General features: G+C 40.8%; 1 protein-coding gene across 1 annotated transcript in view; it reads right to left on the bottom strand.

Moving 5' to 3' along the window:
* LRRC1 (leucine rich repeat containing 1) overlaps positions 1-21,611 on the bottom strand; it is a 111,297-nt gene that overhangs the window by 70,183 nt on the left and 19,503 nt on the right. The window contains exon 2 of the mRNA XM_075202510.1: positions 1,136-1,253. Within this exon, the coding sequence (XP_075058611.1) occupies positions 1,136-1,253 (118 nt within the window). The remainder of the gene's footprint in view (positions 1-1,135; positions 1,254-21,611) is intronic.

Raw genomic sequence — 21,611 nt, 5'->3', positions numbered from 1 at the left:
CCACCACGAGGGATGGCCTTCACCTGTTCAATAGCTCGTACTTGAAGTTTATCTAAACCCCCTGTCTTGCAGGAATTCACATGACTAAATAGACTATGAGATTTTATGTTTTAAAGAATATTCCGACGATGTTCAGTAAATCGTGATGCCAAGGGGCGAATGGTGCGACCAACATATTGTTGGCCACACCCACAGTTTATAAGATAGATGACAAAATTTGATTGGCAATTTAAAAATTGTTCAATTGCAAATGTATCATTAGAATGAAAAGATGTGAAGGACATACATTTATGATCAACATAATTACACGTAAGACATCTAGTTCTGCCACATTTATAAAAACCTTTTGGTTTGGTCTTCAACCAATTATCCGTAGACATGGCACATGGTAATTCCACAGATTTCTCTAATCTAAAGAAGCTAGGTGCCAAATGTTCCTTTAAATTACGAGCTCTTCTAAAAATAACATTATTTCCCTGTCCTATTAAAGGACCCAATAGATTCAGACTCAAGCATTGTAGAGTTCTTTTTAATAATGATCTTGATTTACCTAGCGCCCATTTATTTGAAATATTGATGTTATTTGACTATAGAATTGTGATAAACTTCCTACATTGTATGTAGTAATATAATGTATTTATTCATATAAACTAGGATCAAGATGCTTATTGCAGTGATGAAATTAGTCAAGTTCTTCACGGAATGCAATAACAAAAACATTTTACTGAACTCTACACCAAAGGCATGTGTCCGCTTATGTTCGCTGGTCTGCAGAACAGATCCTACCACTGCAGTACATACACAATGTTGGTCCATGTGGAAAAAAGCTTGTATGAACTCCACAGTGCACATAGCTACATTCAGATTCCCCCAGAGCTGAAATAACCATGCAGAGGCCAATGTTAACCGTCAAGGGAATAATTTGCAGTATGCGGACAAGATTACACTGCCCCGAAAATGATCAGTGATAAATACTACTACAGCATATGTAAATGATTTGCAAGCAAAATATTTTTAGTTTAGCACAACTGCATTTTAATCTATAATATATACCTATACAAAACATTTAATATACCAAAAGTTTATAGCAAACTAAAAGTATGTAATATAAACCATTTACCAGATTCAAACTCACCATTCCGAGACACATCAAGGTCAACCAACTGCATAAAGTTTGCTATCTCTGGCGGAAGTCGCTGAATTTCATTATCACTAAGACCAAGTTTTCTTAACTTGACAAGTTGGAAAAATTGCTGAAAAAACATAAATATCACAATTTTAGCTTTATGCAAATGCAACAATTTAAATACTAAGCACGTTAATGTAAAGGACACTTAATTTTGTTTTTCAGATTTAATGAACACAATCACTAGAAAATTAGACATTTTCTTATGAGACCCCATCATTATACTTAAACATATTACCATTTTAATTTAAAGTTGCACTCCCAGATATATTAATTATTATCATCAAAGCATAGATACTGCTATTAAAAGTGACTTTATACAAAACATTTGACTCATGCCTTACTAAAAACAATTGACTAGTAAAGTCACATGTCTGAATCTGAATAATATTGTACAAAATGGCAACTAGCAAACCTGTTACAAAAAAAAAAAAAAAAGTAAATTTACAGATAAAAAGTAGATTGAATATGCAGCACACAGCAAAAGGGAAAATATACTTCTAAAGAAATCGATCAAACAACGTGTAAATAATTAGTTTTTTGGGTTTTTTTTACACTACATACTAAAACAAACACCAATGGCAAATTACAGAATTACAAACATAGATTTGTTGTAATTGGCACATCCGCATCCAGTGATCCTCCCCACTCCCTTAGTTCAGTAGCCCCTCACCTCCTACACAAAAGTACAATGAAAAGTTTCATGTTTAAGAAATGTTGCTCTTAAAAACCTGTTCACGTAGGCAACATCCAAATTCAACAACACAAATAGATTGCTCAATATATTGAGTTCATTTAGTAAAGAATGTCACTCTTTTATTCCATGTTATTACTACATGCCATGCATGGAAAAGACTCTCAGTCAGCTATAATAATGGGACACGCAAACACTTTTTACAAGCATTCATAAACACAACGCCACATACCACACATTGCAGTGCAAGTATGGTGTGGGCAATATGTACATTACAAATAAGTATGCTAGTTGTTGAGGTTTATCTTGCGTTACCAGAATATCTGGGGGTCACCAAAATGTTTAAGGGACAGCCTTAAAGTAAGGCAGCTCAATACAACAGGTAGAACAGTTAAACAGACCACGTGAAACAAGCACTCTGTTTCACATGGCTACAAAGACACCAATGGTTGTTCAATTTCGAAACAAGAGGACAGAGTGTGGCTTATAGTGAAGATTGGGACAGTTGTGATGGTGTATTAGTGGGAATAGTGTTATTGGGGATAAGAGATTTGTTTTCAAAGAGCGTCTAAAGATTTGAAGGATGTGGGAAAGTTTGCTTGAGCATAGTAGGGAATTCCATAAGTGGGGAGCAGCACAGGAGAAGTCTTGTAGGCGGGAGTGAGAGGTGGTTACCAGAGAGGCGCAGGTCAGAGGGGTAGATGTAAGCGAGCGGGGAGAGAGATTATTTTGATATGAGCTTTGAGATGTATGCAGGGGTGGCGGTTATTGAGGGCTTTGTAGGCAAGTGTGAGTAATTTCAATGCGATTCTGGAAAGCACATATAAACAAACAGATGAACTTTAAAAAGTCTGTCAGAACAGGTACATCTAGGACCATTGGCAAGTATGAATTTAGAACATGACCTGGACCCCTGCAATTCCACATATCTATAACCACAACCTGAAGCATTGTAAGAACAATGCATATATATGCAGGTAGATCAGTTGGCATTTATGCATTTTTTTTCATTATTTAGTATATGTAGTTTATTTTGTATTTATGCTACTTTGTGGAGGATTTCTGTAGATAATGAGTTTAGTGTTTTTATTTAACTGACTGGACAAATATTAGCTGCCACGACAGCTTTAAAAAAAAAAAAAAAACCTGCTCTGGTGCTTTAAAGGATTGAGGCTCTGGTAAAGTAATACCCCAGCTTCAATATGTTTTATGCCTTTTCTTTGCACTTTGCACTCAGGGAGAAGGGGGGGGGGGGTCTCTATCTTTCCTGTATAATATGTTAGGCACATAACATTAGTGGAATACATTATTGGGCCTTTGTATAAGTAATATTTTAGACACAAAGGTACAGTTTTGTTTGTAAGACATACTAGAATACCACTAGTATAATAATATGATACTCCATGCAATCCATTAGACCTAGTTTAATTGGCATACCTACATCTTTAATTTTTGAAGGGCAGACAAATCTTTCCTTACAAAACTATTATCTCCCAACTTTAAAAAAAATTGTTCCAATCTTTTCTGGACTTTTTCTCTTCATTTAACGAGGAATCTATATGCAGATAGCCTAGTGGGAAGAGGTTAGCCAAGCTTCTAAAATGCTTTTTAGGGACCAGAATGTACCTGTTCTGCCCTTACGTCCAATGTAATCCCAGAAAAGTACTAAGAAGCTGTGGGCCAAAAAACTCATATTACCTGAGGCTGTATGCAGAAACAATATGGCTGCAGTTAAGGAATAACAAGTTGTATGCTGCATTCTTGAACTTTCTTGCACTGGTCAAATTCCAGGTTCCAGTGAATCTCTAAGTAAAAAGAAGTTCACACAACTTCTATAAGGTAGAAACTTTACAACTACTAAAATGTATGAATTTAACAAATTTGGGGGGGGGGGGGGGGGGGGAATAAAAAATATGAATTTGACATATGCAACAGTTTGAGTAAGTCAACTCCTTTGCTGAATTCACACCTTCCAAACGTTTCTTGTATAAAGCTAGTCTTGCTGGATTATTTTCCCCATTCTTTCCTGCACAGCTGTCTAGCTCATAAATTGTATTGGGCCAATCAGTGGGAAAGTTGAGAGATTCTTTCCACTGTAGCTCTGCATCGCAGAGTAGCAGTGAAGAGGTGCAGTGTGCAATGGTTCACATGGCAATGAAGAGAACTGGAGGGGAGTAGTGAACAGGGCAGTCTAGCGCTTCAAAAGAGCTAGACATGCCCACCAGATGTGGCCACGCCCACATTTGATATGGGCACGACCAATGTTCAGAGGTATGCCCGTACTGCTTGTTGGACTTATCCCCACAGATATTCATTAATATATAAATGTTTGGGACTGTGACAACCATTCCAAAACCTTGTTTCCTGTAAGTACTACATGGTGTATTCGAAGTTTTTGATCATTATGTTGTGGAACTATCCAAACTCTTCATCTTCAATTTGTTAACCAGCTCAGGGACATTAGCTTATAGGATATTTTGATATTTCCTTAAAACTAGTTCTTGTTACCATTTGGACAATACTTCCTTTGCCCCTGGATACTACAGAAACCTAAAGCATAACAGATCTGCCCAGATAATTGGCAAGGTTTCCACCTATTCTCTAATCTGTTTTTAACGTACTGTTTCTCATGTAGTTATGTCAGGAAGAAATAGTCATGACAGGAGGATGACCTGTGTATCCTCGTGCACTCACAGGCAGCTGAATGACTGTAGGACTAAACAGAGGTCATATATTTGTATTGACTTATTTATAGGTTTCTTACAATACATGGTTAAAATGTATAGTAGTCTCTAAAAAGTACTTTTCCCTTAGATCACCATATTTTTTTTTATAATTTAAAGATTTTGTACTTTTCCCATCATTACCATTTAGTTCTGAAGAGGAGCAATTGCCAGGCTATAATTACTCATCAGGAAGTTTATTGTGCCACAAAAAAAAAAAATTGTGTTGTCCTGCACAAGCCACAAGTGTATTAATCTTAACTTGAAAATGCCCCCTAGAAGTATTATTCAAATTTTCCCTATACATGCAGACAACAATTTGAACGAAACATTTACACATTACAGAGTTCTAACGTGATAAAATAAATGCATTTAAAAACATTCTGATTCCATTTTTGTGGATGGGCATAAATGCTACTTTTGAATTTGAATAAAAAAACAAAAAAAAAAACAAATACACACCAAAATAAATTATCTGAGGACCAGTAGGTTTCCAATTCCCTGTTACAAATGCTTAAAATACATTTATATAGAACAGTGTTCTGTAACAAAGTATCAGATACAAAGGGGATACATTTCATTTGTATGCTCTAAAACTGTGATGGTCAATAGGCAGCCCTCTGAGCTTTCACCTACGGTCCCCAACTTCTAAATGCTTTGTTAGATTTGCTTGTAACAGCTTGTAGCACTAGTTTATCTTACAATAACATGCCTTCTGATATACCAGTTACAAATAAGCGTCTCTTTAATTAGATGTATTGGTGTAAGGCTGGATATACATTACTGTGTTTTCAGCCGATTATCGAGCTAAACCACGAGTTGGACAGATATCACAGTAGTGCGTGCCCTATAAGGAGGAACAATCATTCCAAAGAACATCAAATCGTTGAACGAGATTTTTAGACTGAACTTAAAATCTTGTTCAACGATGGAACAATGTTGTTCCAATTCTGCAGTGTGTATGCACTCTGCAGAATTGGAACGACAATTCACTGGAGGAGCTGGTGTCCGGAGGTCTGAAGGAGATGCTTAGCCAGTGTCGGTTTTCACATACCTTCTTATAAGGCACGCAAGAGGGGCCATTGTCTGTTGGCACAGTGGGATGTCCCCAGTACAGGAAATCAACATAGCGTCAAACCAGCTTCAATATTTGTATCTTGCTTAGTTTAACAGATGGCAATGTGGGAATGATCTTTCTCAGCTTTGCAAAAGTGTCATTTAGGGATTGTGTGCGCTGCCGCTCTCACAATGCCAATTATTCTACAAGTGTGTACATCCTCAAATGTTTCTATTTGGGGACTCCTTTTGCTGCGCTTGCACATAGGTTATTGGGGCACCCTCGTGCAGAGCAACATATGGCCAGTTTAAGTGTTTGGGATTCTGACAGTCATTTTCACAAGGATTTGGCTTGTGGGAAAGAGGAAAGAAAAAAAAAACAAAAAAAACTAGATACCGGGGTGCAGCAACAAGTGAAAGGAGAGTGCATGACTATAGGGAAAGAGCAGGAGACCGCGCCATACAAAAGAATAAAGTCTGAATCAGAAACTCTAGAAAGCAGTCAGTGTCTGCTAAATGCTCACATAACTTAGGGAGAAGGCAGGCTTAATACACTTGTTCTAAAATGTAACGAGCTGCACTGCAATCTGCAGGAAGTGCACTCCGAATGTGTCTAAGTGAAAGAGGCAGACCACAAAAGATGAGGTGCACCTTGCAGGTATCTTTACAGATGAGTGCATGCAGACCAATGAAAAACCTGTGCATCCTGTATATGTACATGAGGAAGTTGGAATGCAGTCCAAAAGAGAAGTATACCCCGAAAAGGTCTCATCCAGAGGTGGTACAGGACTCCTCCCACAGATGTCTTGGAAACATAGTGGATGCTAACCGAAGACAAGGAAGCTTGCCACACAAGTGGATCTGAGCAGGAAACGGTTCACCTCAAAAATGTCCAAAAAGATGGGGTTGGGCTCAGGAGAGACTTGTAGAGCCCCAAACCGTTCAGCCATTGGCAGAGCCGTAACTTAAAATTCTAGTGCCCTGGACAAGAAAGACAAATGCCGCCCCCCTAGCCCTCAATTTTAACCAAATTAACCTAAAATATTCCTAAATTGCGCCCCCCTTCAGCGTTGCGCCCTGGGCGGTCACGCCCCTGTCGCACAGCCCTAGTTACGGCCCTTGTCATTGGTTATAACAGATGAAGAGTACCAATCTGAAGGTAAATCGTGTATAATGTCTACACATGAATCAGCATGCTGATCTGGATTTTTTTCTCCTGTTGGTAAAATCGCTTCAATTATCCTATCATTAGCATTTGCCTGCAGTGTGTATCCAGCCTAACTTATTACTGGGATTAAGGGTAATGTCTGTTCCTGTTGAAGATTGCAGGGCGGTGTATGCAATATAACCCATCCTGGCACTCACCCTCTCTGCAATAAGGGATACAGCATGTTCTTCTCTGAAAACCTCTAATGAATTGAATATATTTTGCACACCTGCCAACAGTCCTGATTTCTGATGGTCAAAAACGTGTGGCATCAATTAACAAAAAAAACCCAAAAAAAAACACAACACTTTTTGCGGGGGATCACGAGTGGCCTGACTTACCCCAATTGAGATGTATTGGTAGGCATACTATTTGAATACTTGCCAAAAAGTGCTAACCCTACACTTTAAGATTATAACTCCTCTGTCCTTGTATATTGACGATCATAAATCATATATCTGCTATCTTCTCTTGAAAACAAAAAAATGATACACAATAAATCATACTTGCCAACTTTAAAGATTTCCCCTAGCCATTCACCTTACTGAGGCCCCCTGTCCAGCCCACTTTACTAAGAAGTAGATGGGATCCGTGACAAAGGCCTACTCTCTCCGGGAGTCCAGAAGAACTATCCAAAATTCATCTTCTGGACATTCTGGGAAAGTAGGTACGATTTTATTATATATGGTCAGCAATAGAGATCGATATATTGTAAAATATAAGTTAATTACTCAGATTAAAAACTAATCCCCAATATTCTGGCAATACTATATGAAGGAACTTCTCAGTAAAAAGAGCAAACCAGAAATTCCTGTTACAAGCCATTCCAAATTTGAATTCTTAATTACTCAACACCATTCTCAGCAGGTCTAATGACACAAGCGGGTACTTTACTGATAGAGACAGATTTCTGCATTGCTAATACACCCTTATGGAAATATTTTTCCACTTTGATTTATTCCATATATACTCAAGGGTTAAAAACAACTTTCGTACAGTTTAAGTCAGATACTGAGGTAACCTCCTGATATTTCAAAAGTGTAAATTCTAAATACACAGACATTATTTAACTGTAATACACATCTTTTGGTACAGCGTTAAAATTTTGATTTTTTGTTTTTGCTTTCAACTTTCTTTTTAATGTATTCCACATTGTATTTTGCGTTAAAATAAAACTTTCAATTTATGTGTATGTTCTGTGTAGATGCTTAAGGGTGCTTTGCAATCAAGACACGGGAAAGTGGTATTTTAATCTAAAACCAGGTTATCTACATGATATCAGTTGCCATGGTAACAGACAAAAATATGCAGTTCAAGTTTATTCCATAATACAGCTTTATATTATGTATCAACAGGTGGAAAATCTTTAGAATGTCAAGTACATCCATAGAGCCACCTTTGGATCACTGTCTTGAACCGGATTCTTCTTATTTACTTTGCTTTAAATTAATAGCTGTAGAAACAGTCACCAACAATGCAGATGTATCTTTACAAATATAAACATATGTATGTTTGAATAACTGCTGGAATTCCAATCGCACTTACTAATGCACATATGTAAACACTAATAAATAGATGTTTGCATGCATATACAAATATCAGAGACAAGGAAAATGTTTGACAACCACATAGTAAACATGAATTTCCTAATCAGACTCTATGGCAGATCTTATATATGGGTGTGGTCCATTAGTGAGCTGATTATAGGCAGGGAGTTGAAACCTCCATAGCGTATATACAGTATAGCTCCTAATATCCTACCTCGACTCCCCCCCCCCCCCCCCCCTCCACCACCACCCCCCCCCCCCCCATCTCTTCTAAGCAGAGGAGGCAGAAAAAGGAGGCTTTTATTTTCCTTTCACTCTAGGACTATACTATATTTACTAAACTGCAGGTTGAAAAAGCAAAGTTGGTGTCTCTAGCAACTAATCAGATCCTAGCTATCACTTATTTAGTGCATTCTACAAAATGACAGCTAGAATCTGATTGGTTGCTATAGGCAACATCTCCACTTTTTCAAACCCGCAGTTTAGTAAATATGTCCCCAAGATTCTGTTCCCAAAAAGGATATAAAGGGTACCGAATTTGCTTACACAGGAAGAATGGGTGACTTCCCTTGGCCTGTTTTCTCTACAACCAGTAACAGAAGCCGTTCCTGCTTTTTAGTGAATTTTTCATTTTCGCACGTCACAAAGTGTGTCAAAAAGTATCAAAGATCACATCCAGGTCAGACGCCAAAGGAAATAATGCATCAGCGAGCACAAGCCACTCTTTCCTAGCCTGTTCTTTAAACACACTGCTGCATTGCTTTTCTTGGACAACTGCATGCAGTATAAAGACGAGAACTGCCCACAAAAACTCAAAGGACCCCGTGCCTGGTAAGCCATAGTAAGGGGTGTTTTTTTTATTATTTTTCTATTTTAGTCATTCAATTTAGGTCCTTAACACGGATTCCAATTTAGTACTCTTTCAGAGTGCTTGAAAGAAAACTGGTAAAATGAATAACAGTACGTGGAGCATGTGATAGACAACTAAAAAATTAACATTATAATGGAAACATTATATGTGGAATGCATCTCTAAAGAGATTTTAATGCAATCCTCAGAACAGTTTAAGCAATTAATAGACTGAATAAGAAAAAAAATTAAATCAATGCAACTCCGATAACTCAAGAAGGTAAATGTATCAAGCTGCAATTTTTTCAGTGATATAAAATTGCCGCAAATCGCGAGAGATAACCGGCTATTTATATTCCCAAGTTGCCATATATATTCAGTAGCGAAAGTTTTACATGCAAAAGTCACCAGATTTTGACCTCACTAACGTTATAAAAAGCAAGTTACTTCCTTAATGGAGTTGATAGGGGTTACAGGAGCAGAGAGAGCAGGTGACAGTGTAGTTGAGAGATTAGTCTGTGTTAAGGAATGTGGAAAGTGAACTTTGTGTATTTTTTTTTCCTTCTTATTTTGTTTAGATGCCCTTGTTTGTCTTACTGACTATATGTTTATTAATATTTATTTTTGGCCGAGTTTTTTTTTCTTTTTTTCTTTTGCTGTTTACTGTATTTCCCCTTTCCTTGTTTTGTGAATATTTGGTTTTTTTTGTTTGTCTTTCCCCTGTGTCTTTTGTCTGTCAGCATGGTGAGAGGCAGGAGAGGTGAGGAGGCTAGGGAGAGTGTGTGGCGGGGGAAAGAGGAGCTATGAGGTGAGGAGGAGCAGGAGGAAGAGGAAGGCCATTCTGTCCGCAAAACAAAGTCCGGGACAATGTGTGCTTCAGTTTTGCGGAAATTTATGCGCTCATTCATAATTTAATCGTGTATGAGTGCATTTTGAGGGAGCCTAGCTATAAAGACCACTGTGGTCACAATTGTGTGAGGCGGTGAATGCAGAGGGCCCCAATAAGCATCCAAAAGTAAGTTCTATCACCCCTCTATGACAGAGGTGTCAAACCAGTATCGACACCCATATCCAGTTTCACCTTCATTTCAACATTCCTCTCTCCCTGTCTGGGCGGACTCAAATCACATGTTGCTCCAAAACAACAAACAAGACTTTTCCTTACAAACACCATTTTCAACCACCCTCTGAGTAATGGCCATTTGTGTCCTTTTCACAGTTCCCATTAGCCTGCATAGAGCAATGGCCGTTATGTTTGCTTATCATGCCTATAAAATGCAGTGTGTTGTAGTACCACAAGTCTGTACTTTAAACGGTAACCCCATCTGGAAATATTAACGGTGGCCACATCATACAAATATAAATATTGCCCCACTGGTTGCACCTCAGCATCATTGGTTTCTCAGATTTTGTAGTATGGGACACCATTTACACTTGGCCTTTCAACTTCTCCCGTGGCATAAACAAATAAAAAAAAAAAAAAAAGTGTTAGTAGCCCTGAGAACTGCCCTCAGGAAGCAGAGAATTACAGTTCTGTCTTACTTGGCCGCTATCCTTGCAATAGGAAAAACAGACAGCAGTGCCAAAATCAAGAGCAAGGTAATTGCATGGTTACAGAAACAATGCTGGAACATAAAGCTCTGCATATTATGCCCTTTCAATAGCTGAAATTCCTATAAGTACAGATTGACAAAGCAAAAAGACAAAAACCATCAGAGTCTCAACGCAGAATACAAAAAAAAACAAAAAACAAAAAACTAACAGCTGGCTTACCTAGTCCAATAAAAGTAACAATCCTGAGTGAAAGAAGGTCTCAGTCTCCTAATAATGTTCTCCTGAACCATAGGTGTTCTGCCATGGGTGAATTTGCACATGAGGAAGTTACAACTAGAGGTAATCAAACTATGAGACCACGATTCAAAATATATTGCGCGACCTTTAAAATTGACACAAAGCAACAAACAGGTTTAGACTGGTGGATAGAGCCAACATTGGAGGGAAGAGGAACACTTCTGTCAGTACCAGAATGGATGGCGATAACAACAGATTCAATCTCCAATGGTTGGGAAGCACATATGATAACTAATACAGGGTACATGGAGAGAGAAAAAAAAGACAAAAAAAAAAAAAAAAAAAAAGAGACCACATGCTACTATCCTGTAAGCAAGAGCAGCATGGTGTTAAATACAGAAATGTATGTCTCAATTACATCAAAAAATTAGTGGGTAAATGCATCAAGCTGCAAGTTTCCAGCACGTTTGAAAAAGAGGATAAGTTGCCTATAGCAACCAGATTCTAGTTATCATTTATTTAGAACATTCTACAAAAGGATAGCTAGAATCTGACTGGAGATGTTGCCTATAGCAACCACTTTTCAAACCCACCGAAAACTAACAGCTTGATACATTTACCCCTAGGAGTCTGGTCTGACAACAGGACAAAAGTAGCAGATGAGTGTACACAGGCGCCCCTGCCACTCACCGAATCTACCCCGGAGACCTCAGTGGCAGCACTCTCCGCCCTCCATCCGACAGTCCAGCTGAATGACACTGCAGGGATTGTTATCATTCAGCTGGACTGTCGGATGGAGGGCGGAGAGCGCTGCCGCTGCACAGATCAGTACTTCTTGAAGGTCAAAAACAAGGTGAAGTCCAAAAAGTACTGGCAAGATGGATCACAGCAGTGACTGCACATACTTATAAGAGTAAAGACTCTATGGTGCCGAAAATATTGAGGGGACATTCTACGGTGTAGTGGCAACATCCTGGGCACAGGCATCAGCAGAAGACCTGTACAACGCAGCCGCTTAGTCATCAATTCATACGTTTTCTAGAAATTATCTTCAACGTTATGACTTATGAGGATACTCCGTTTGCAGGAAAGATTCTTTAAAACAGTTGATCAGTAAGATCATGTTTTCTGGTGTACAGAAATATCAGTATTGATTGAATTTATTTATTGGCCCACCCACATTAACTGCATGGGTAGATACCATATGTAAGAACTGCCATGGAGTCTCATAAGGTAAGATGCAAATTATGTTTACCTGATCATTTCTTTTACTTAAGGGACTCCATGGCAGCCCCGATTTCCGATCCATGATTTTAAGATATTTTTTAGAGACAGCTTAGAAAGACACTCAAAAGATGAGAAAGGATAGGAGAAGTCACACTATACACCATTAAGGAGTGTCAACAAGTGTTTCTGGCTATACCCTGCCTATAGCTGAGTAAGGGTCTAAACCCATATTGTAAGGATCTCCACGGAGTCCTTACATATGCTATGGCATACTTACCAACTTTTTTTGAGTTGGTGTCCGACAGACTCTCTGGGGCGGGTGGGCGGGGCTCCAAAATTGCCTCATTTTGGGGCCAAATGCTGCAATTCCTGGAGAATCGCTGCATTTTGGCCCTAATTCGTGCAGATGCGGGAGATTGCCACACTCTCCCGGGAGTCCGGGAGACCCACCCGAAATGCGGGAGTCTCCTGGACATTCCGGGAGAGTTGGCAAGTATGTGCTATGGTGATAAAAAAGGTATATACACATATACTACACAAGAACCGATGGGTGAGGACGCAAAGGGGTAAATATATCAGTATGTCGTTTTGCAGAATTAGACATTTATTGTTATTTATTTATTTATTTTTATACAAAACACAGACTGGAAAAAATAGTTCAGAATAAGTTTTATGCATTCAGTAAAGCACCATATAAAAATGGTTAGGTCACGTTGATTTCACGGATGGCATACAGAAACAAATTTCTTAAACATGAAGCAGGGAATGGCTATTATTCATGGTGTTCAAGCAAAAAAGAAAAGGTTGCCAACCATGGGTTACATTTTACAGTCTCCAGATTTCAAAATCCAAATGCATTTTAAATCAGAAAGATTTATGCACATAATAATGTGTCCATCATTGTGCCACAGAGATGTTTGTATAGTAAAGCATGTGTTTTGGGCTTGCAGCCATGACACAAATAATGGTTTTAATATGGTACAGCCAAGTTGGAAATACAATTAAATCAGCACTTTAAATGATTACTTTTATCACTGATGTTAACTTACTACACAAGGCCATATGTGTAACCATCCTAACGTAATAACTGGGTTTAACTGTATTCTTCAAAACCGTTCAGAAAGGGATTAAATTATTTTCTAGACAGTCATCACTCAAAAAATAACTGCCCAGCATTGATGAAAGTGAACCAGTCCACCATACACAGTGAGCTGATGCAGTGTTGGCCCGTTTGCGTAGCGTACATTATAAAACTTTGCACTGTGCATGCCCACGAAAACAGCGCACACATATGCATAACTACTGAACGAGGCGGCGGCAGGGTTTATGCCGCATAGCATAGACCAAGAAAAACAAGGGCATGTTCACATAAATGCGGCTGAGGCAGAGCAGCCTACAGATGTGTATACTCCTGTCCAGAGCTGTATGCTGTGCACCTGCTACAGGGCTGTTGCATATACACACAGATGGCAACGGTTGCGAGCACCAGCTAGCCTTTTCTGATACAACTAATCTGCTTCAGAGGTGAATTATTCCCCATTCATACTGCACCAAAATCCTGGGTTTTTGCCGGGGCGAGCTCAAACAACCCGGGTCTTGGTGCAGTATGAATGGTACAAGTCAAAAATCCTGGGTCTTCAACCCGGGATTTATCGAGGGGTAATTCCCGGGTCGGACCCGGGTTGCCTGCACTATGAATGGTGCAACCCGGGTTTTTCAACCCGGGTTGCACAGAAAACAAGCGGTTTGGCTGTCTGCCTGTCTCTGGAGGATTTGGAATTAGGCATTTCTCATTCATTTTATGCTTGCCAAAAAGAGGCCATTAATTTTCCATCTAGAAGTCTAGTCTTTTGGGGTAAGCATTGAAATATGTAATGCCTAGCTTTAAAAGCTCCTACAACCTTCCCTTAAATATATGTTTCCCAGTCTCTTTATGCCTTTCAGAAAGCCCTCCTAGACTAGTACGACTAAATATATAAGCCAATTGGAGGTATCCTTTATTCATTATTGTATTATTATATTGTGTATCACCATTTTTCAGCCAATGAAAAGTGCTCTGGTGATGACTCCCACAAATTGCCAGGGCACAGACTTGTGCAGTATGAATGGGGTCAACCCGGGAAATTCCCGGGTCCGAGGTGCAGTATGAATGGTGTTTCTGAGCTGGGACGCTCCGACCCCCGGCAAAAACCCCAGGATATTGCCGGGGCAGCAGTATGAAAGCGGTATTAGCAGTTTGCATTGATCATGCATATATTCTAGAATTTTTGTAGGTGAATTTTTAAAAATAATTTATTACATTCATATGCAGGGAGTATTATATCAACCTGAACGTATTTTTTGCTATCTAAACAAATGTTAAACTTTTCTTGTGCTTATGACCTGGATGTGTGTACGAGTACGTGATTGTATGTATGCGACGTAAACCCGGCGGATATGCTACAGGTGCAGAGTTGAATGCCTCCAACTCCACATATGGGTGTAAATACACCATTTTTACAGGTGCTTCTTTTAGTGTAAATTACACCCGAAATGCATTGAACTCCGCATCAGGCCCAGTGGGTGCAGCCATTTTGTGGGATGAATAATTAAAACAAAGCATTCAAGAACTAGTGAATTGAAAGGCTCTATGACCATGATATATTGAGTTTGTTCGTTTCTGCAATTTTATTTTCAACATTACAAAACTGAATGCTACCGTTTGAAACATCATTTTGAAAACCATTTTCCAGGCAGACAAATTGGCAAATAACACTCTAACCCCTAAACAGATATCCATCAGACGGCTACAGCCTGTGCAACATTATTCAAGCTGATTGTTCTGTGCTTGAAACTTGCTATCAGCAGACAATGACACTTGATGTGCTGCATCTTGCATTACAATCAATGATGGTATTCCTGTAAGAGTTAGAGTGCTGAAAATTGCCCATTATAAATACACTACAAAAGGCGAGGAACGGTAGAACTGCTTCATTGAGTGACATTGTACAATAGGTATGATTCTTTATACAGTCGGCACAATGAGCCAGATTATGTAAAACAAATGTACCAGCAAAAGCAGGAATCATAAAAAAATTGATATAGAATTTTATGGGTCAAAAAGCATGAATGTCATTGAAATTCCACCACGTGCTTGTTACAAAATGGTTAGTATTCATTTTTCAATTTGGTCATTATCTAAATTACATTTTTAAATGCAACACTTGCTTCTGTTCACCCACAAGTTCGGTGTTTTTTCAATGTGTTTTCTGCCTTAAACCACTAGTATTAAGACTTGCAGTGTTCAGAGCATTAAACATGATTCAAGCAATAAATGCACCAAGATACAGCATTTTTACAGCAAACACAAGCATGCATATAGGAAGTTTATTTTAGCAGTGCTCCAAATACCTGAAATTGTAGGAGAAAACAACCTGGGTGGAAGAGAACATACACTTCTAAAAAAGGTGGTAATTTAAGATGAGCAAGCATAATTGCAAAATAAATGAATGGGGGGCAAAAAACACAACACAAGCATAAAACTAGCCCTGATTTATCTACAATGTGGGATTCCGGACCATTTGGTCAGCACAGTCCAGAGCCATTCTTAAGCTTTACCACATAGGGGTTGTGGGTCAATTATGTATCTACTTTGTTTTAAAATGTTACAGACATTGATTATTTGCATGCATACCTACTTGGAAATGCTAGCATTTTCCTGATGCCACATAGGGGCACATTTATCATTATTCACATAAAGTGAAAAGTAGTTTTCAATCCTTATCGCAATGATAAGGATTGAACTACTTCTCACATTTATGTACAGCCGTGCAGAGAAACAGCAGTTCCGAAAAACTGCTGTTTCAGTGATAAAAAAAAAAAACATACTTACCCCCCTCTTCGGAAGCGCTGTCTTCAGGTCTTCTCCTCACTCTTCAAGTGCGCATATCCAGTTCCAAGAACTGGACATGCGCACACAGATCCCTGAGCTGTGAGTGACAGGGAGGGATCATGTGATGCCTCCACACATGCGCTGTCCAGCTCTGCTCTCCGGAGCAGAGCTGACAGCATTAGCTGGCGTACATTAACATGACAAGTTCCCGAAAAAAATGTTTTTTCGGGACTTGTTAGATTGCGGCCAGGAGCAGTCACCACTGTTAGAAAAAACGAACTGCAGCGAAAATTAGTGGTTTTGAAGATTGAACAGTCGAACGGAGCTGTCATAAATATCAATTGCAGACTTCCTTTACCTAATTACACGGTAAGTGCACGATAGTGCAATACCGTCATTTGTTAAATGTGCCCCATAGTTCTCTGATGAATAACAGAGAATACCTCACTCCTCATTTAAACAGGCTTGCTAAGAAATTAATTTGTTTAATTTAAAGCTGCACTATCCCTCCCGGAAACCCCACACCTCTTACATCACTGGCAATCATTTCAATCCAAGGGGCGCAATTGTTGTACTGCCATACTGTACTGCGGTTTTCAGTGGGACTACTTTGCTGAGGCGATAAGCTGCCGCTGGGCACAGGGACGAGGGACGCCTGCGACCCCACAGCTCTCTCATAACACTGCCAGGAAAGACACAATCTCCAAAGGACCATCAAGGAAATAAAAGCATTTATGTTTATTACACTTATTAGATTAAAGTTACATTTAAATTAAACTTTTTTTTTTTTAAACACACTTAGCCGTTTTAGTTCTGTGAGCGCCGGGCAGTAACTTCCAGCATTGCAGAGCCACAAATTGAATTTAAACAGTTTAAAATAGACTTTACTTAAGAGCTAAACTACATTTAATGCAGTTTAACATTGGGCTCATAACGCCAACAATTTACCCATTCGGCACTGTCAACATTAACATTTCCCGTGCTTTTAGTGCAATCTTTTGATTTTCGGTATTAGCCACAAGAGTGGATGTAGTGTGGTGATCATCCGATCCGGATTCAATGAGAGTGTTCCTTTCTGTTGTTTGCTAAACTCTGTATCAGATTTTCTGAGTGTGAGTAATTATCCGAACACTATCAAGGTAAAGAAAGCTGATCTAGTTTCACACTCAGCTACCGCCAGCGATATTAAAATCTGCCTCCAACTGCACACTATGTTTGTGCTGAAGAGTTATACACCTGTGAGAGATCAAGGTATTGAAAGGTCGGATCACAAGGAGAATCGTGCACCGTTTACGGAGGGAGCAGACCCACATCCATCGGCAGGGTTGCCATCAGAAACTGTGGGGCCCAGTACTAATTAATCTGGCGCCCCCCCCCCTTGGTCCAGTACTAATTAATCTGGCAGGGCCCCCCTCCCCATACATGTGCCCCGCTCCCCATACATATGCACCCCTCCTTCTTCGCCATACATGCGCCCCCTATCCCTCATCACAGTACATTCCCACCACTCCCTCATCACAGTAAATATTTCCCTCTCCCCTTCCCGCAATCACAGTAAATGTCCCCCTCCCCCCCACAGCTAATGTCCCCTTATCTCCCCCCCAATCACAGGTTAAGGTCCCCCTCTGCCCCCAGACACAATTAAGGTCCGTCCCCCACTCACAGTTAAGGTCCCCTTCTCACTCTCCCTTCCCCCTTCACAATTAAAGTCCCCCTCAACCCCCCTTCTACAATTAAGGTCCCCCTCTCCCTTCCACAATTAAGGTCCCCCTCTCCCTTCCACAATTAAGGTCCCTCTCTCCCTCCCCCTTCCACAGTAAAGGTCCCCCTCTTCCCCCCCTCAGATCAGGTCCCCCCTCTCTCTCCACAGATCAGGTCCCCAGGCTCTCCCTCTCCTCCCTCCCTCCACAGTTATGGTCCCCCGGGCTCTCTCCCCCCCCCCCCCCCCCTCAAACAAAATAAGAGCTTATTTACATACCTTCTCCTCAGCGATGCTGCAGCTCTGCCTCCCGGTCACTGATACACTGAGAGTGCGGTGCGCAGTGATGACGTCACCGCGCGCCGCGCTCCCAGACTATCAGAGTCTGGGAGGCAGAGCTGCAGCATCGCGGAGAAGGTAAGTAAAAAAAAAAATGGGAGGCACGGTCAGTGACTGCGGGGCCCGGACAGTCCAGGGAGTCTGGACAGACAGAGATCTGTCCGGGCCCTCTAGTCTGCCCGGGCCCCTTACAGCAGTACTGGCCATCCCCCCGATGGCGGCCCTGTCTATCGGGTCCAACAGCGACATCCAGGTGGGGAGAGCCGGTCTGAATCTGCACATTGTTGCAGGCTACAAGAGGCGGCACCACTACGTGCCATATGCTGCATTTTAGCTATACAGTTGGAGAGAGTCATTATACCACTACATCGATTCCCCCTGCGATCAGAACATAACTAGAAATCCATATAATATACAGATGGAGGTAATATTTATCTGGAGATACACTATTCGAGTTTGAGCATATTTTTCTATGTCGCATATGAACACCACACCAAAAGATATATAGATTGCTCTCAAGTAAACATTTATGGCCATTTGTATAGACATAATCCACCACACTAAGATCTATGACATTTGCGGTACAAGATAGTATTTTTCATTACTATGGAGCTACTCTAAAATACTTTTTTATTGCCATTTTCTTCTGCTACTTAATGGACAGCTGTCACATTTATCGTATTCAGATGGATTGCATATGTTAGTATTCCATACATGTTACATCACAGTGCACTGTGACATGCTAGAATATAATATATATATATATATATATATATATATATATATATATATATATATATATATCATGATCCGTGACCATATGGTTTTGTGTTATATTATATTATTTTCTATCTAAGCCGTTTAGGTTTCTAGCGCTGCAATCCTTTTTTTTAGTTTATTAACATTTCCCGTACTGCAACAGCCATTTTCTATACAACACATGAAACCTGGTCACAATCCCACTTTTCATTTAAAATCAGTATCAAAGTCAAAATATGTGCAAACTAAAAGCCACAGTCTCTACACACACCAAAAGGTATAAGCATGGAAATGTAGGCATGACATCCCCAACATGCTTTCACAATTTGCAGTTATTGCCCATCACAAATGAATGACCTCCGTTTTAAACAGCCAATTTAAAGCCGATGGCTCCATCATCATCAGCTATTTATGCAGCGCCACTAACTCACATCAGTCCCTATCCCATTGGCGCCTAGTGTCTAAATTCCCCCCCACACACACAAACGACAAAGAAAGAGACTAGGGTCAATTTGATAGCAACCAATTAACCTACGAGTATGTTTTTGGAGTGTGGGAGGAAACCCACGCAAACACAGGGAGAACATACAAACTCCACACAGATAAGTCCATGGCTGGAAATCAAACTCATGACCTCAGTGCTGTAGTGACTTTATGGGGCCACCAGAAGCTTTTAATTTTAAAACAAGTATGGGTGTGGTCCATTTAATTCCTACGACTTCTCTCACGGCAGTTAAATGTAGGGGCCATGCAATCTATTATAGCAGTGCAGAGTTTCCTACCTTTTCTTTGCCCCCTTGTTTCTCCGCACCATGGCCATGTGCTGGCACTTGACAGAGATGGCAGTATGCCGCCATTTACTTTGCAGAACGTGGGCCCGTCTCCACCTCTACTGGGCACTGTGAGGAAAACATATTCCTTCCCCTCCTCCCCTGCTTACTTTATTGGCATATTACTGTGCAGCACATGGTCCCTGGTATCAGCTTTGACATACCCTTTTCTCCTCTACCCACCGCCGACTCCTTCCCCCACCCCATGTTTATGCGCCTTCTATATTTCTCTATGCTCCCTCCTTCCCCAATCTCTGCCCTTCCCTTGTGTTTGGATGTGTCTGTCAGTGTGTCTGTACTTACATTTTAAACTTGAGGGGACATTCTCCTGTTTACACCAACACTGTGGGGACCTTGGTCGTAGTTGGAACAAAAAAAGGGGATCCCCACAAAGCTGACCAATGCTAGTCAATGCAGGGGACCTTGCTAATATACTCAACATAAAAATATGACATGTCCCTGCGAGTCAATTTGTGGGACCAATGTGTGCAAGTATCTGACGTGGAGGCGAGAGTGTGTGCATGCCACTACTAGAGAGCAGTGGAAGATGCATTTGTATGTCCCACTACGAGCAGAAAAAGGAGGAGACTGCAGCTTTCCTACCCTTTTACATGAAACAGGGATAAGGCACTGTTACATTCATCTGCTGCTGAAAGTAAAGTGGGGACAGGGCCGGATTAACCAGAGGTCAAACTGGGCTATAGCCCAGAGGCCTCGGGCATCCAGGAGGCTCTTCAAAGTTTTCAGCAGCATTATTGATCGGTCCGGGGGCGGGGGCGCCCCCAGCCCGATCAATGCTGCTGAGCACAGTCAGTTCAGTCCTCCGTCCCCGGCGCTCAGTAATCTGTTTACTGAGATCTCGCGAGTGAACTCTCACGAGATCTCCTCAGTAAGGAGCTTACAGCGCGCCGGGGACGGAGGGCTGAACTGACAGGTAAGCGCTTGGGGGGGCGGCGGGTGCTCACATTGGGGGCCTCACGGGGGAATGGAGGCGCCCTTAGCCCAGGGGCCTCCATTCCCTTAATCCGGCCCTGAGTGGGGACAGTGGAGTATGACAGCCCATTGGGGATTCCGACTGTAGCCTGGAGAGCAATGGAGATGAATACACCCTGGCAATTCAGAGGAGGTTGGTTTAGACACCAGCAGTAATGCACCATTGCCTGTCAGAGGAATACATAGTAGGTACCCAGAGATGTGTTCTATGCACAACCATTCTTGACCTGATGGCAGTGATGTTTTAAACACTGAAGGTTGTAAAAAAAGGCACAATGTCCAGCCAAACGCTATCCAAAAAACAGTGATGGCTGGAGGTACAACAAAAAGCAGTAATGTCTGTGCCGTGATAAGCCCCTCTCAAAAAATAGGCCGGCATATGGAGCATGTTCACCAAAATAAGAATGAAATAGCCTGAGGCATGCAACTCCCCAAACACTCGAAAGAAAGGTGCATGCAATTTGCACATCTTCGAAATAGAAGCAACTATGCACACAATGCTGAGGTGACAAGGACAGAACCGCAGTGTTCTTGTGCCATGCAATCTGGTGACACACAGAGGGAGATGAATGCCAAAGGCCTGCCAAGGCTTGTTTACAAGAATATATCTGTGACGACACATGAAGAATGTAAGCCAAACCAAAAGGGCCAACATGCCCAAGCCTGACAAAAACCAAATTCAGTCTGTCCCCTTTGCTCAACCTGTTCCACCTGACAACAATGGTGGCTTTTGGAAGCTCTTGGGCAACATGAACCCCAGAAGAATCTTACAGTCAAAAATGACCGATGCATCAAGCAGATGGGGCAACATCTCTTCAACCAGGACAGTTCAGATGTTGG

The sequence above is a fragment of the Mixophyes fleayi genome, chromosome 3 (assembly GCF_038048845.1).
Source record: "Mixophyes fleayi isolate aMixFle1 chromosome 3, aMixFle1.hap1, whole genome shotgun sequence".
NCBI classification, from domain to species: Eukaryota; Metazoa; Chordata; class Amphibia; order Anura; family Limnodynastidae; genus Mixophyes; species Mixophyes fleayi.
This window is presented reverse-complemented; position numbering and strand designations above follow the sequence as displayed.